At 44.9% G+C, this 13,696-nt stretch overlaps 1 protein-coding gene across 1 annotated transcript in view; it reads right to left on the reverse strand.

Annotated features, from left to right (window-relative positions):
• Tgfa (transforming growth factor alpha) overlaps window positions 1-13,696 on the reverse strand; it is a 98,519-nt gene that overhangs the window by 8,862 nt on the left and 75,961 nt on the right. Inside the window, exon 3 of the mRNA XM_042699745.1 lies at window positions 3,892-4,009. Coding sequence (XP_042555679.1) covers window positions 3,892-4,009 — 118 coding nt within the window. The remainder of the gene's footprint in view (window positions 1-3,891; window positions 4,010-13,696) is intronic.

Raw genomic sequence — 13,696 nt, forward strand, 5'->3', positions numbered from 1 at the left:
AACACTGGAAACCTTTAGGACAGGTGAGAAACTTCTAATATGTCCTTCGATGACAACACTGGAACCCCTGACAGAGTCATGTGGGTGGCTTCTTGCAACCCTCTCCCTTTGTTTGCAGGCTTTGCAGCCAGCAGCCTGAGGAATCTTCCTGAAGACAAGAGTGGACTCCAAGCTGGCCTTTCCTGAGCTCTGCTGATACGCTAGGTCCTAGCGAGATTATCCAAGATGGTCATAAATGCTCACATCAACCATACGTGTTTGAGGATGATTTTCACAGCTTTGACCATTTCTGACTAGTGATTTTGTTGTCCATTTTCTGATTTTATAGGTTAAGTTTTCTGGAAACTTAAAAGACTATTGGTATGGAAGACAAAGTCTAAGAATGCCATTATTTTAGAAAGAGCATCCTCTTTTGAGACTACGGTCTTGACCCACTGTGGCTTCTGTATAAAGCTGTGACAGATGGGACCTTGCCTCAAGGTTATGTCAGTTTTATTGACCAGAATGTTGTCTGTGTCAGTTTGGGGTGGTTCTTAAGAGCAGGGACAGAATGTTCTGGCGTTCTCTGCACAGACCCAGAGTTTCTAGTCTGTTGGGAATTAGTTAGAACATTCTTCTAGTTGCTGTCAATACAAAAAGGTATAAGGTGTGGTCCTGTCTTATGGAGCCTCTGAGCCTGCAGGTGAGGAAGGGAGGTTAACGAAGCCACTCACCATTGCTAGGGGCTTGGCTTGCTGGGCTATATGCCCTGAGAACACTGCACAGGGGGATGGCATTCTACACTTGCCTCCTACCAACCTGCACTTTCAGAGCAAGAGTGATCTTCAGATGACCTTGTTAGGGGCTGGCCATGCAGCCTTCAGGGTCATGCATGTGAATGTAGGGGGCCCAGCCAGCTTGCATCAACATGCCATTGCTGGCAGCAGTGATAGAGACCAGCGTTTGTGTCAGGCAATGCAGGGGGAAGCTAGGAGTCAGATTCAGAGAGGATGGACTCTTATCTGGGGTGATGGGCGGGTGCACTTGAGTCCCAGGCCAGTGGCCCCATGTGAGAGGCCAGGCCCTGCATTGTTACTCTTGTGCTTATTGAAGAGTAGTTGGGCAACTGCAGGGAAGCCTGAAACCTGATGTCTGCCATGCTGATAGCTAATTAGAGCCACTAAAGAACAATGTGGAGCATCACCTACTGTGACACATCTGTCCCTGGGCCACCAAGATCCAGGGGACAAATGAGGTAAAGACTCAGGCACAGCCATGCCTCCCCCATGTGGTCAGCGTTTTCTAATTGCCAGGGCGTGTCAGTTGTCTTATTCTGTGCATATGGCCTATAGGAAGGACTTGCAAAGAGTCTGCAGTCAGAATCCTGAGCAAGAGTCACCCTAACCTTTCTAGAGGAAGGTTTATCTGCAGGGATATATCTTGCTTGGAAACAGGGGCTTAGTGATTTGAAGTGAATTTTGTAAGCTGATGATATGGGGTTGAAGGCTGGACCAATCGGACTGGATCCCACCTCTGCTATCAACTAGTTCTAAGGCACTGAGTAAGCCTCAGTTTCTCACTTTTATAGTAAGGCAAAAATCTCTACTATGCAGGGAAGTTCTAAGGCATCTTGGGGAAGTTGAATGTGGAATGCTGGGTACTAAGTATGGCATGAGCTATAGCTTTTGCAGAGAATTTAATATCACTACAAGAAATATTTATAAGCTAGGTACATGCCTGTAATCCTAGCTACTCAGGAGGCTGAGATCTGAGGACCACAGTTTGAAGCCAGCCCAGGCAGGAAAGCCTGTGATACCCTTATCTCTAACCACCAAAAAGCTGGAAGTGGAGGTGTGACTCAAGTGGTCGAGTGCTAGCCTTGAGCATAAATGCTTGGGAATAGCACCTAAGCCTTATGTTTAAATCCTAGGACTGGCATACACACAAAGAAGGGAGGGGAGAGGAAGGGGAGAAGGGAGAAGAAAGGAGAGAGAAGAGAAGGGAGGAGAGTGTGGGAGTAGTAGATAATTATCTTCCCTGAGCTAAGAACAGGATTTAGGAGGCCAATGAAAGAAGAGGAGAAAAGTCACACACCCTCAGTTCTTGAAAGCTCTAGAACCTAGTGGAGCCTTAGTTTGGCTCATCTGATGGTTCAGAGTGCCAGCTCTCTGAAAGTTTGTGCCAGCCCTTGATCTAGTTGGAAGCATGGAGTTTCTGACCCACTTGGCACTGGGGCTTGGCTTTTTCACTCAAGGCTAGAACTCTACCACTTAAGCCATACCTTTTGGTGGTTAGAGATGAGTATCACAGGCTTCCTGCCTGGGTTGGCTTCAAACTGCGATCCTCAGATCTCAGCCTCCCAAGTAGTTAGAATTACGGATATGAGTCACTAGCACCAAGTGCTGACCCACTTTTGATCCGAATGTGACAATGGCTTATTCTAAGTTGCCAGTGCATAGCCTAGCCTGGGCACTGCTGACAGAGAGAGTGTCATCTACCTATTAGCCAGGAGGCTTCAAGACATTTGGGCCAAGAGGTCAAACTCCCTTTGGGGCTAGTGTTTTTCCACAATGGCCTTGGTACTAATAAAAACAACCCCATTGGTCCCCCAGGGGCCCCTGTTGTTCATTTTAATAAGAATGATAATCATGAGTGATGACAGTGTCTACTATAATCAACGTCATTATGCTTTGTGTTTATGGGGTGGGGAGACATTACCCAGAGGAAGTTGGTCAGTATGCCTTTCTTCTCCAGGTGGGGCTCAGAGGCTCCCAAAGGCCATGTCCAGGCACACATAGCTCAGCTGTGATGGCAGCAGACTTATTTGCATTCCTCCTCCCAGGCCCAGTACATCTAATACCTTAAGCATCATACCTAAGAACTCAACTTCAAGAGCCAGAGTCTAAGCTCTGCTGTGTGACCTGGGCTAAGACTTTCTATGCCTACTCAGGAGTCAACACACGGATCGTGCTTGAAACAGAGCCTGGCATGAAGCAATAGTTCAGGAGATGCTGGCATCAACATTTCCTATTATTGACAGCTCTACAATACCATATGGTTAGAGCTCATGAAATGTCTAACTCACGACCATTTCTGATCTATAAAAATGACAATTCATGTGGACCACTGTTGCTTAACTAGTAAGTGATTTTTGTCCCCTAAGGGATCCTTGGCAATGTCAGGAGGCACTTTGATTGTCACAACTGAGGAGAGTGGTCCTGCTGCTGCTAGTGGGTAGCAGATGGCTAGCAACATTCAATGCATGAGACATTCACTGAAAATTATCTTGCTGCAAGTGTCGGTAATGGCTAGGTTGAGTATAGGTCTTCCTTACACACACACACCACACACACACACACACACACACACACACACACACACACATAAGAGAGAGAGAGAGCGAGAGAGAGAGAGAGAGAAAGAAAGGGAGAGAGAAAGGGAGAGAGAGAGGGAGAGTATTCTTTCAACTATGGACATATTGTCTTTAAACATCTTCCAACCTTATGTGGTTCCCACTGCCTGGATGTTAGAGATGCACTTCCAGCAGGCACTGGCCTCCAATCTTGTCTCCTCCCATCTCTGTGCTGTGGTCAGCAGACCTGTAATAGCTGGGCCTTGTCACATGATCTGCTCTATCTGCGTGCCCGGTAGTCAGATTCTGACTCCTGCTCTTCTCTGATGCTTTTCTTTCCTTATCTGGCTGATATGATAATCGCCAGGACTCACTTCCAGAGATTTGAATTCTGTATGTTAGGGTTTTGAAGCAGATGTTTCTAGGCCCGCTGCTCTGATCCTCCGACTTGTTCAGCTCCAGTGATCTCAGGAGCTTGTGGCAAGCCTTATGGAGGGACATGGTCTTTTTAACAGGATGCTTGACAGCCCCACGACTCCAGGAGATTAGGGGACACTTACACACATGCTGGCTTGTCCTCCTGCACCAAAAACCTGCAGGTCCCATGGAGGCAGAAGTGAGTGTGGGAATCTGGGCAGTCGTTAAAATGTGATACCACTGCTGCTGCCACAGGAGGGTCTGCTGGGGAGAGAAAAGATGCAGAGGTCAGCTCTGGGCCCAGCTGGCACATACGTTCCCATGGCCCTTACCTGCCATTCTCAAGACAGGTGGGGCCCCTGACTTCCTGTCTCCAACTAAGGGCTCATCCTGTAGAGCTCTCATTTGCTTCCTAATATCACGTGTAGGACCATACCCCTTCCATCAGGTGCCTTCTGACTTTTTCATGGTTAGTAAACCAGTGTTCCCCAAATTCAGTGCAATGATGCCAAAGTATTTTTAATCCTAGCTACTCAGGAGGCTGAGATCTGAGGATTTCAGGGAAGTCCATGAGACTCTTATCTCCAATTATCCACCAGAAAACTGGAAGTGGTGCTGTGGCTCAAGTAGTAGAGCACTCAACTTGAGCTGAAGAGCCCAGGGACAGTGCCCAGGCCCAGAGTTCAAGCCCCACGATTGACAGAAAAAAAAAGACAAGAAAAATAAATAAAAATAAATTCAACCAAGTAAGTTTCATTTTCGTAAAGTGATAGTAACCATTATAAAAAGACATCATTTACAAAAATCTATCTTCAAACATGGTACCAGAAGAAACGTTAAAAGGAGCCTACAAACAGTAAAAGAATGCAGAGGCAGAATGGCTAGTGATGCAGAAAGATATTCCTGATATACTAGAAGTGAAGCTACTTGTTTCTAGCAGGGTGTGTATAGTGAGATTCAACTGGATCTGAGGAAGTCTGGAGTGGCAGACATTGACCAGGGAGTAAGTAGGTCTTGGTGTGGAGCTAAGAGGAATTCCTTATATTTAGCAACAGGATCCATGGGAGTGAAGCAGAGTCCTATTGGAAAGTCCAGAGAAGGTGAGAGAAGAGAGACCCAAACTGGGTCTCCATCCCTGAGTGGGGTGTTCACAGCCTTGATGCTTGAGGGCTGAGGCAGGGGTACCCAGTCTATCAGGGACTTCCTCTTCTGGCTTTCAGACCATTCAGGAGCAATATCATGCCTACGGCCCTGATGGACCTGCTGTCCTACCCAGAAGGCATTCCACCCCCATGGCCAACTGTCAAGAGCCTCAGCGGCTCCCTCACAATGGCAGGTAGGGAAGAAATGGTCCCATCACCACTCCGCAGTCCATTTGTGCTTGCGTCTTGGGCATTGGGGGAAACGAGTCTTTCCCACTTATTCTTGGAGCTCTTGCTTTCTGAGGAAGGGCAGAACATTTTCTGTTGTGGCAGTTTACAGCAGCACTGACTTTTAGAAATCCCAGAATTCCTGTGAGAAAAGGAGAGGCTAAAAACGCAAACAGGATCAGAAATGAAGTGGGCAAGACTATGGGTACTGGTTAAAAGCAGGTACTTAGAAATCGTGGAGACCTGGGTTCAAATTCTGCCTCAGCCCTGGGCTTCTGGCTGCAGCAACTGCTAATGCTTCAATGGCTCTGACTGACTACAGTCACCAAGGCTGGGGTGGGCACAAAATGCGAGAACCTATCTTAAAAACAAACTCAAAAGCAAAAGGGCTAGGAACATGGTGAAGCCCCGAGTTCAACTCTCAGTACTACCAGATCAGTTCAAACACAGTCAAAAACCCTGGATCTGTCTCTTGGGATACATTTCTCCAAATGAACCTGTCATAGTCCTTTCCCCTCTACTGATGTGGACTTAGCCTCTCATACTAAATGGCTTGGGGAGTGCTTTATAAACAGGTACCAAAAATAAGGGATGCAAAAAAATAAAGGGGTGTGGTGGCAAAAGGGGTAGGGAGACCCAAGGTGGAAAGAGAGAGGAATCGGAGGGCAGGCAGGAAGAGAAGGGAAGAAATGGAGTTAGGGTAGGAGAAGCAAAAAGAGATGTTGTATACCAGCGGTTCACACCTGTAATCCTAGCTACTCAGGAGGCTGAGATCTGTGGATTGAGGTTTGAAACCAGCCCAGGCAGATAAATCCAAGAAACTCTTATCTCCAATTAATCAGCAGAAAGCCATGGTGGAGGTGTGGCTCAAGTGGGAGAGCACTAGCCTTGGTTAAAACAGCTAAGCGAGTGTCAAGGCCCTCAGTTTAAGCTCCAGTACCAGCACAAAAACTAAAAACAAAACGAAAACCCCCAGATAGTTCCTTTGAGAAAAGGCCCAAACAAAACATTGCGTATTAATTATATTCACTTTTGAAACTTTTTCAAATGCTTATTTCTTAATTATAAAGTAGTGTATTGGGCTGGGGGGTGTAACTCAGTATAGAATGCTTTCCTTTTCTTTCTTTTTTTGTTTAGGTCTGAGACTGGGATTCGAACTAGGGACTTGCCTCTTTTGCTCATTGGCTAGTGCTCTACCAACTGAGCCATACCTCCAACCCTTAGAATACCTTCCTAGCAGGTATAAGGCCCTGAGTTTGAATTGTAGTAACATACGCACACATACACACAAGCAGCAAATTTTTTGAATCTACCAATATATAACATCTTGTAACATATATCCCATGTTTAAAATCTAGTACTGGGCGAGTATCACACTAGTATACACACTGCACATAAACATGCACATGAGCTCATTATGTCCTCCAATACAATCACAAGCATCTTAAAAAGAAGTATTTAAGGGGCTGGGAAGGTGGCTCAGTGGTAGAGTGCTTGCCTTGCATGCCTGAGGCCCTGGGTTTGATTCCTCAGCACCACATAGGCAAAAAGAAAAAAGCTGGAAGTGGTGCTGTGGCTCAAGTGGTAGAGCGCTAGCCTTGAGCTGAAGAGCTGAGGGACAGTGCCCAGGCCCAGAGTTCAGGCCCCACGACCGGACCCCGACCCCGACCCACCCCCCCCCCCAAAAAGAAGTATGTAACCCAAGACACTGTGCTCTGTCCTGGCCCTACTCAAGTAAGTCCTATGTAGACAAGTGTGGGACAGGTCCTGTCTCCACTGGTGTGTCAGAAGTGTCAGGGCTTGTTCCAGGTTTTCAAACAGGGGGTATACTTGGAACTCCAAAGCATGTGGAGAAGGAGGAGTGCCATGCTGCAGCCACTCTGCTGTCACTCACCCATAGGGTGAGTTAGCCTTAGATGGGGAGGCATTGTGGCTCGTGGTCCTGACACGCTCTGTGGATTTATGAGCTAATGCACTTCATATGGTTTGGATATGGCTTGAGTGTGTGTCCCAACGCTTCCTGCACTGGAGTCTTGGTTTCTAGTATGGTAGTATAGGAAAGAGGCAGAAATGGGGCTGGGAAGGTGGCTCAGTGGTAGAGTGCTTGCCTTGCATGCATGAGGCCCTGGGTTCGATTCCTCAGCACATAAGCAGAAAAAGCTGGAAGTGGTGCTGTGGCTCAAGTGGTAGAGCGCTAGCCTTGAGCTGAAGAGCTGAGGGGCAGCGCCCAGACCCAGAGTTCAGGCCCTATGACTGGAAAACAAAAACAAAAGCAAACACAAAACAAAAAAAAAGAAAGAAAGAGGCAGAAATGTCCTCTGAAGTGATTAATTGTTCTCACAGGACCCCAGTATTTTCCCCTGAAGTGTGAATTGTGAGAACAAGAGCAATCCTGACCTCTCCAACTGACTGGCTTCATAACTGTAAGCTAAGTAACCGCATCCCCCTCCTCCACCTTTTTTTAAAAAAAGCTCCTAGCCTTGGACATTTTGTTATAGCAACAGAAAATAATCTAATACAAAGTGTGAAACATGCAGTGAGTAACAGGGAAGAAACTTTTCATTTTGGGGGGAGGGGAAAGTTTTCTATATAGATGTTTGTTGTATCAAAGAAAGAATACCCCCAACCCCAGGCATTGTCAGCCCAGACAGACAGGACTGTTGCTGGGGCTGTAGAGGAAGCAAGTAGGAGGGGTAGGCAACCATTTACTGAGTGCTTGTTGTGTGCCAGTGCCTTCCTTACCTCATTTGATGCATTGCTATAAGGCAGGTGGCCACCCAGGGACTAATTTGCCCAATAACTTTGAGAACTAAATCCTCCTTGAGGTGGGGGGTGTGTGTGTGGGAAAGGTGTAATGCTGCTTTCAGTTGTGTTATAAAAATGACTGCTATGAAGAAAACGCAGTTCTCAACATTTCCCCTGAGACTGAGTCTCTTAGACTCATACTTATTTTTTTCTTTTTAAGATGGGTCATGCTATGTAGCTCAGGCTGATCTCAAGCTTATGATCCTCCTATCTCAAGAGATTATAGATGCATATCACCACATCTGAGTTTCTCCTCTACATCTCTTCCCACTTCCCCCCTTTTCCTCTTAAGTTTTTCTTTTCCCATCTCCCCCTCTCTCTTTCTTTTCTTTTTTCTTTTTGTACTAGTACCAGAACTTGAACTCAGGATCTTGCTTAGCTTTTTCCATTCAATGATGACACTTTTCTACTTGAGCCACAGATCTACTTGCAGCTTTTTTGCTGGATAAGATCTAGGAAATCCTCAGATCTCAGCCTCCTGAAGTAGCTAGGATCATAGCTACTATCACCTGGTACCTGGTGTATTTTTTTCTTACTGAAAACTCAAGAAAATATCAAATGCTGAAAAGAAAGGCCTCTGGACTTAAAATGGAAATACAGTCAGGTAGAAAAGATGAGGGAATGCAGCCCAACAAATAATGCTCACAGAAAGCCTGTCCTTAAAGTGTAAGAGGAGAATAGGGCAGGGTAGCTCCAACCCTCTCCTCCAGGCACCACATATGATTAGCACTTGGGCTGATAAGAAAAGCAAATGTGTGGGTTTTCTATAGACTCCCGGCAGCTGGAATTTCAAAGATGCTCAGTTCCTGTTGTCATGAAATTTATGAGAGCCCTCCTCCAATCCAGGGACCAAACACATGTTCTCCAGACACCATTGTGCAGACACCATTGTTCTCCAGGGAAGCTATCAAAACTGCCCAGAGACCGCAGACCCACTAATAGGGCTGAGAGTCCAGTCTCACTCACAGGAAGAGGGTCTGGAAGAGCAATCCAGGGGGCAAAGAAGCCCCAGATTCAACTCACAGGAGGGAGTTCTCCTGTCTAGAAGAGCCAAGGAGATACCGTTTGGCCAGATGTGCTCCCAGAGGAGCAGTACCACATGGCTGAGCCCTAATTGGACTTCCTGTGGAGCCAGTGGATGATTGCTGGTGGTGGCTGTGGCTTTTCTCTCTCTTTCACAGATGTCAGAAGTCCTGGGTCCTGAGCTTACGTCATGTATAGCCATTTCATTAGCTTCTCAGAGTGCATGGCTCACTTTCTGACCATTTCATGACATCTGGCTCCTCTGGAGGAATGTTCCGCCAGGGATTCAAGCTGCCACCAAGTATTTTCACACATTACAATGGCAAGGCTGACTCATTCCTCTTCAGTGAAGATGGGTTTCCAAGCACCCCCTACTCCCCATAAGCCAGGACAGGAATAAACTAAGAGGCACCCCTGTCTTTCAGGAGTGAAACCCTGCTTTCACCCTAAGGCTGGGTGGTGTTTGCTATGGGTCTGGAGGTTTCCCTCAGGGCAGCAGCAGGCCTAGCTCAGAGCTCAGGAGGGAGTGTGTGACCCTGTAGTATTAACCAATAGTGAAGAAACAGCTGGTGCAGAGGTGTCCCTGGGAAAAGGGGAGGGGTAAGACCACAGGACTTAGAGGTGAGCCACACAGGACACAGGCCCCTCTTCAGTGGATGATAGGTAAGCTATTGCCATGTCTGCTCTAGGGCTGGGGGCTGGGAAAGAGGAAGAACACCATCAGCATTTAGTGGAGGTGATGACACATTTTTTTACCACATAGAGGAATCACCTTGAAGGTAACTCCATAGGAGTTACCGGCTCTCAAATGAGCAGAAGCCAGGGAAGGACTGAAGAGCGAGTCCCTTTATATTTACAGCACAAGTAGGGAATTCTTCCCATTCTGAAGTGCTGCTACTGACAAAGGAAAGGACTCAATTTTTTTTGTTCTGGGGTGCATCTGTGGTGCTGGAATGAGTGACACACCATCATGCAGTTTGTTCACCTTTAAAACCAAGAGCAGGATATATAACTTTCAAATAACAGATGTAAACTGGTCTGAAACACAGTGTAGAGTCACTATACTATCATTTAAAAGAGAAAGGGCATTCATTTTAATTATGCAACAAAAAGGAGAAAAGTGACTTTGTGCTTAATTTATACTGCCAATTAACTGACAGTGTTTCCCTTCAATTTCTCTTTCTATGGCAGAGGACAAAAGAGCCAGTTTTGTTACTCTCCTCCTCTCAGCCACAAGAATCGCAATCCACGGAGAGACCTCCTATCTTAGAGATCTACCATGATCCCGAACACAGGCCCACTAAGCCTTCAACAGTCACCTCCTACACTGACACTTCATAAGCTGGCTCAAGAAGGTACATGATCAACTCTCAAGTCATGTTGGCTCTGTGAGGAAGAGAACATGGAACCTGTCAAGCTGGTCATAGATATTGGAAGGGGACCCCTTTAAGAGAACCAAGAGGAAGTATTACTTTATTTGGAGGAGTGGGAAATTTAGACATATGGAACTTTTTATTCATTTCTTTTGAAAAAGATAAACAGGTCTAATAGAGATGTCTATTTGATCCATGGATGACTGAGGAGTAACAGAAGTTACTGGTTCAAGATGCAACTAGGCTTTCCACTAAACATGCCCCTACCTCCTAGCCAGTACCTCCGGGCAACATCATACAGGTGCCCAAGAGCCCAGGTGTTTTTGCTCAGGGTTGGGCTGAGATTTACTCCTGAACTGCCTTTGCAGCTAGGGGCAACTTCATTAAGGGAACACACGTGGGCCAGTTGAATTCCCTCAGAGCTTTTCCACTTGGAGCAAAACCCAAGGGTTATAATGGAACCAAAGTCAAAGAAGAATCTTGCTAAAAACAAACAAAAACAAATAACAAAACCAGATAACCTATTTTCTACTTTCTATACAGCCATGAGTGTGCTGGGAAGACAGACAGACAGACAGACAGACACACACACACACACACACACACACATACACACACACACAGAAAGCAAGAGTGGTGTCTAGCTAGGTACATCCTTGTACCTAGCTAGCTTGTATTTTTTAGTCAAAGACAGGGTTTGCATCACATTTGGTGCCAGTTTTTCATTCCATCAAAGAGAAGAAAATCAGAAAACATTAACGAAACGACTTTGCTGGGTTCATATTCCATCCAAAGTAGGTGGTGTGTGTGTGTGTGTACACATGCATGCAAGTACTCCTGCTTGAACTCAAGGCCTTACTACCCTGTCATTTAACTTTTTTGTTCACAGCTGGCAGTCCACCACTTGAGCCACACTGCACTTCTGGCTTTTCCTGGTTACTTGGAGATAAGAGTCTCTTGGATTTGTTTGCCCTAGGGTTGGCTTTGAACCTAGATCCTCAGATCTCAGCCTCCGTAGCAGCTAGGATTAAAGGCATGTGGCAATGGGTTTAGAGTTTTAACCCAATGTGCATTTTCTGAGGTTGGACTATCATGATGATGATGACTATTATTAATAGCATCTTCCATTAACACTTCCATTAATGCTGTCCTTAGCATTTATAGAGAGATTCCAATTTAATCCTCACAAAAATCCTGTCGGTGATGTCATTACCATCCCAGTGTTACAGATGAGGAAATTTAAGTTTGTTCCATGTCGCTGAATCAATAAATGGAGAGCTGAAGGCGAAACACATATTGGATTCTTTTTTTTAATTAATGTTTTTTTTTATTGTGAAAATACCCTACAGAGGGGTTACAATTACATGAGCAAGGTAATGAGCACATTTCTGATCAAGCATTGTTGCCTCTCACTTTGTTTCCCCTTACCATCCCTGCCCTCCCTCCCACCCCCCCCCCCACCCCCACCCCCCTGCCAAAGTTGTAAAGTTTGTTTTTCAATATAACTCTTGTTGCAATGGGTCCACTTGTATCCTTATTTAAACAATTTATTTTTTCCCTTCCACTCCCCAAATTATACCAACATCAAATACAGTGAAAACAGGAGTTATACCGTGGGGGAGGGACATACAAAGCAACAAAGAAATAATCTTATAAATATGTTAGAAACAATACAAGAAAGAAAAACCATTTGAGTCCTTATCTTGGGGTTCATTTGCCTAACATCAATTTATCTGAGCTTTTCTGCTTGTCTCAGACATATACTAGCTATTGCAAATAAGGGAAACCATGGGACCTATGCTTCTTTGGGCCTGACTTACTTCACTTAATATAAATTGGATTCTTTAAAGCTTTTTTTGTTACTTGTATACCATGCCTCATTTCAATGGATAAGCAGTCTTTACTGAGTACCTTTTGTAGCTCAGACAACTTTTATTTTTTAATTTTATTATCAAGGTGATGTACAGAGGGGTTACAGTTACATAAGTAAGGTAGTGAGTACACTTCTTGTTGAACTTGTTACCCCCTCCTTCATTTTTCTCCCACTCCTCCCCCCACGCCACCCAGGGTACAGAATCATTTCCAACATAGTGTCTTGTGAGTATCGCTGTTACATTGGTTCCCCCTTTGTCCTTTGTCTCACCATTTTGTTGTTTCCCTTCCTTTCCTTAATTCAGATAAATGTATATACAATACCCAGGGTATCAAAATCAAATACAGTGACAACAGGGGATAAATCATAGGGGAAAAATACTGAAGAAACAAGAAATCACATAGTACATTAAAAACAACAACAACAAAGAAAAATCTCTTGTGTCCATGTCAGACAACTCTTTCATTTGGAGAAAAACAAATCCAGGATTACCATGAAACCCTCTGACATATCTTAGAATTAAAAGGGTTGAGTGTCTAGGCAAATGGTTTTAATTAGCAAGGAAACTTTAGGAGTCAAATAAAATGCTAGTGAAATCATACAGCTGAAACAGTCTGTATGCATCCATTGGGTACTTGTGTTTCTTTTCTTTCATTCATTCACTTACTCATTCATATTACCTTATTTTAAGTAGTTGTACAAAGGGGTTTCAATTTAACATTTGGAGAGTATATGGATTTCTTCTTAGTCTTTTACCTGCATCCCAACTTCTGCTGTGAACACCACTCCCTCCCCCCAAAGGGCACAGACAAGGAAAAGTAGTTGACATTCCTGCCATCTGCATTCCAGACTTATGCATCAAAATGAGGTGCAAGCAGAAGGCACATTCATGGGACAGATAGCTTCTCCCATGGAGTTCTTGCTTAGCAGGACCCTGGAGCAACTAACTGTTCCTTCTAGCTTAACCTTAATAAAAAAGAAAAAAAAAAGACAAAAGAAGACTGCTGGTCATGATTTTGCTTTGAAGACTGAAGCCAAACCACCCATCTCTCTTAATATTTTAATCGTTTGATTTCAAAGACAGAGCATTTCTTTCTTTCCTATTTTCAAACCAGAAAGCCCCTTACTATAATTATATCCTCTTGGGTGTCAACCAGCAGTTTGAAAATACACTTTCAATTTCCATTCACAAAGTCAATAAGGGAATACCTGGGGTTGGCTCTGAATCAGAATGCAGAGGGCTCTAGGACATATGGCTGCTGGGCGGGGAATTCTGTTTTGGCTTTGTTGAGGAATAGTCCCGTTGGAGCTTAGGGCTACCAGCCTTTGCAATCTGTCTGCTGTCTTTATAAATACCAAAATTGTTAGGTAAAGTGGCTGGCAGGAAACCCTCAATCTACCCTCAGGTATAAATGCTTCCTCTTGTTGAGCCTTTAAATCCTAATCCCTTCAAACTCAATGGAGACGATTTTTCTAGAATGTTGTACATTGTATTTCCTTAGGA

This window comes from Dipodomys spectabilis, unplaced genomic scaffold (genome assembly GCF_019054845.1).
Source record: "Dipodomys spectabilis isolate Male_0828 unplaced genomic scaffold, ASM1905484v1 ptg000262l, whole genome shotgun sequence".
Taxonomy (NCBI): domain Eukaryota; kingdom Metazoa; phylum Chordata; class Mammalia; order Rodentia; family Heteromyidae; genus Dipodomys; species Dipodomys spectabilis.